Source organism: Bidens hawaiensis, unplaced genomic scaffold, assembly GCF_021521415.1.
Source record: "Bidens hawaiensis isolate Kalapana, Puna unplaced genomic scaffold, B.hawaiensis_p1.1 tig00010855_1, whole genome shotgun sequence".
Taxonomy (NCBI): Eukaryota; Viridiplantae; Streptophyta; class Magnoliopsida; order Asterales; family Asteraceae; genus Bidens; species Bidens hawaiensis.
The window spans coordinates 158,863-162,220 of NW_027491838.1; the positions used below are offsets into that span (position 1 = coordinate 158,863).

At 32.7% G+C, this 3,358-nt stretch overlaps 1 protein-coding gene across 1 annotated transcript; it reads left to right on the forward strand.

Moving 5' to 3' along the window:
- The first annotated feature begins 553 nt into the window (after positions 1-553).
- LOC143536649 (putative WRKY transcription factor 60) lies at positions 554-2,701 on the forward strand. The gene is made up of 4 exons (XM_077030590.1): positions 554-616; positions 968-1,249; positions 1,857-1,970; positions 2,474-2,701. Exons 1-4 carry the CDS (start codon positions 554-556, stop codon positions 2,699-2,701), a joined length of 687 nt encoding a protein of 228 aa, XP_076886705.1.
- The last annotated feature ends 657 nt before the right edge of the window (positions 2,702-3,358 follow it).

The following is a 3,358-nucleotide window of genomic DNA, read 5'->3' on the forward strand; positions in this document are numbered from 1 at the left end:
CAAGAAACCAATGCCTGAATCTGTGCTCGATCATTTGTTTTATATATTTTTAATAAAAAAACTCGTCTTTTGAGTTTGATTTATTGTGCATCATTACATATCTACAACGGACATAATTAATGCATAAGTGTACGTTATTATATATGTTGCATGATTATAGACAGTGCCACCTAATAATTATATGTAAATGTACGAAGGTATATACTCCTCGTGAAATTACATGCAACTAATCCGTCTTCCTATACTTTGCATGTTAAAAACACTTTATACCCTTAACTTAGACACACATATAAATTACAATTATTTATGACTTTATTGGTTCTTAAATCGGTTAAGAAAATAAATTTTGTTGCATATATTCTTTCATCTTTCCTGGAAGTTACTCTCCCTATCCCCAACTCAAATACTGTGGAAAAAGAGTACAAAGGAATTGAGAGAAGACTTTGACTTTGACTTTGACTTGACTTGACTTGTTCGGTTATCCTTCTTGGCTTCTTCACTAACTTGACTAGCATATATAAGCTACACTTGTTGGGTTAAATAACTAATAACAATGTTGAAGACTTCTCTTGACATTGATCTTAACGCCACACCCACTGATCATGATGCCCCAGCAGTAAGTGTATTTTAATTTGATTCAAATTAAAAAATATATCCATATATATGCTTAGTGAATTATATGAAATCATATGCAGTTATTGTAGGAATTCAGAAAATCCAAAAAGATGTTTTTTTTCTTTTTTCTTTTTTTAATTCCTATACCCGCCTTTGCCAGCTGATTTGAACCCTCGGTCTTCAAAGGATATATGGAGCGCCAGTTACACCGACCGTGGCAAATTCCAAAAGTTGTTTTTTTACTTATAAACAACTAATATTCCACTCTAAATCCACATTTGCACCAGTTCATAAAGGATTGATCAATGCACAACCTACTAATGCCGAAAGTTGTTATTTTGTATATGTATAGCAATATCAGATTAGTGTCGGTGATGAGACGGTTGCGGAACTAAACATGATGAGGTTAGAGAACAATAAGCTAAGGGAGATGCTAACATTTGTTTTGGGTGGCAACTTCCTCGAAAATCATGTTAACTGGCCAATCCAAGACCCTGAGTTTTTGAGGTCCAATCCAAACAAAAGAAAGTCGAAAGAGCGTGATTATGAATGCGACACCAGTGAGAGCACGGAGCACATCACAAGAGTTTGTAGACGAGTGGTCCGGGTGGATTCATCTGATCATAACCCCATGGTACTTTTTGCCTTTTAAGAACAATAATTTTTATTTTTTTTAGTTTTGGCTTGAAATTTAGGTTTTTTCGCTGCAAGAAAATTGATTTGCTGAAAGAAAGCCAAAAATTAATTAAAAAGAGAAATTGAAATTATCTTTTATAATATTCGTCGAATCGATCACTCGTAAATAATGGACCACCAACAAATAGTTCAACACAAGCTAAGCCGATCACGCCTGAGCTTGATTAGGCTTGGCCTCAGTTTGCTTACTATATATTAACCTATCAATATACATTTATAGTTACCTTTTATAGATTTTAAGTATAACTTTTATATTAACAAATATATGTTAATTAGTTTTTTATTTTACTTTTATATATAATAAAAATCATATAGAAATATATGAATATATTTAATATATGAAGCAAAAGTTATATAAATAATTAGCATGCTTGTTTAAGCTTATGAGCTAACTCAAGTTCGTAAAATGAAGCTTGAGCTTGTTCACAAACAGTTTGACTCGTTTACACCACACCAATCGCCAATAGTTATTCAACATTCACAAGTGACCACTGAGCTTTGTTTGTGAGTTGTGACTGAAGTTGATTAATGTATATATTGTGTAGGCAGTCAAAGATGGATACAAGTGGAGAAAGTATGGCCAGAAGGTGACCAAAGATAACCCATCTCCTAGAGCTTACTACAAGTGCAGTTTTCCTTCTTGCCCAGCCAAAAAGAAGGTTATCTAGCTATCATCTCGTAAATAAACTAAAAAAATTAATAAAAAAAAAAATTAATAAACGAATTTAGCAGCGGGAGGCTTCTTTGACGACACCCGTAACAACATACTGTCGCTATTATATAAAGTGGAAATTTATCCCTGGGATATGGTTAAATCTTGTTTTTGATAAAATCCTTGCTAAATCAGCAACAAATTAAGTTATTGCTGTGTCAAGTTTCTAGTAGCTGATGTGCAAACACAACTAGCTATTTGCAACCAAAATTTAACACCGAACAAAAATGGTTGCCAATTTAGCGACTAATAATATAACTGTCACAAACACAGCGGCCACATTCATTTGGGTCGTAAACCAGACGCAAAATTTGTGATTGTTTATTTTTGTTCTCAAAACTATGGCAAAACACAAAAGAAAAATCTAAAATGTCTGAGACTCTAAAGATCGATAGATGAAAGCAAGCCTACTAAATAATCTAAAATGTAGCATTCATGATTCAACTTCAGGTACAAAAAAGTGTGGATGATGCGAATTTACTAGTTATCGCTTATGAAGGTGAACACAATCACCAGAAAATAATGGGGATTGAAGAAGAAAATCTCAACTCTAAACTTGATCAAGTCTTGGTTGAAAAGGTGGCAAACTCTTTAAGAAGAAACCCTGATTTCATTCAAGAGCTTGTAGAGGCCATTTCCTCCAAAATTTTGGAATGCAATTTACCCGCTCTTCAATAGATCGATAACATACAATATGCTGGAGAATTTTCTAGTTGCACAATAGAAATAATATAGCCGGGATATATTTTATATATTTTGTATGGAAATCGTTTTCAAAAATAGTATTTTGATTCTTTAGTGCTTGGATAGCAAGGCAACAATTTTTGTCTGATTAGCGACAACACTTTTACGAATGTCGTCGGTATAGGTTTAGCAACAACAGATCGTCGTTGCATGTTTCGTAAAGGGGACAGAGTTCGTCGCAAAAGATGTCGTCGTATACTTTCCTTTCCCTGTCGTAATTAAGAGGTCAACAGGACAACTATTTTTCTGATCTAACATAAAAAATTAAAAATTAAGTAGAATAAACTCAATTCTTTCCCGTGACATACTATTGCTAAATGGTGGTCATTTGTTTTTTTTATTATATATTTTTCTAGATTTTTTTACTGAATATTTATAATAAGAAATTGGAAACTGACAACTAACTATAATAACAAAACCTTCAAATTACGTAATTTATTTACAGTTCAATTTTATCATAGCTAACTTACTAACAATCATCTTCATATTCGTCTTTGTCTTCATCTTGACTCGACCATGTTTTTTATTGGATTTTAGTTCAATGATCTTTATAGAGTATTATCTTTAGGGGTTAGGTTCAAATAAGAAGTT

What these genes read in the sequence shown, in the direction of transcription:
- LOC143536649 (XM_077030590.1), top strand. Translation starts at nt 554, where the DNA reads ATGTTGAAGACTTCTCTTGACATTGATCTTAACGCCACACCCACTGAT. An exon ending in CATCTGATCATAACCCCATG is followed by an intron (nt 1,250 to 1,856) that starts GTACTTTTTGCC and finishes TATATTGTGTAG; the next exon opens with GCAGTCAAAGATGGATACAA. An exon ending in CTTGCCCAGCCAAAAAGAAG is followed by an intron (nt 1,971 to 2,473) that starts GTTATCTAGCTA and finishes ATTCAACTTCAG; the next exon opens with GTACAAAAAAGTGTGGATGA.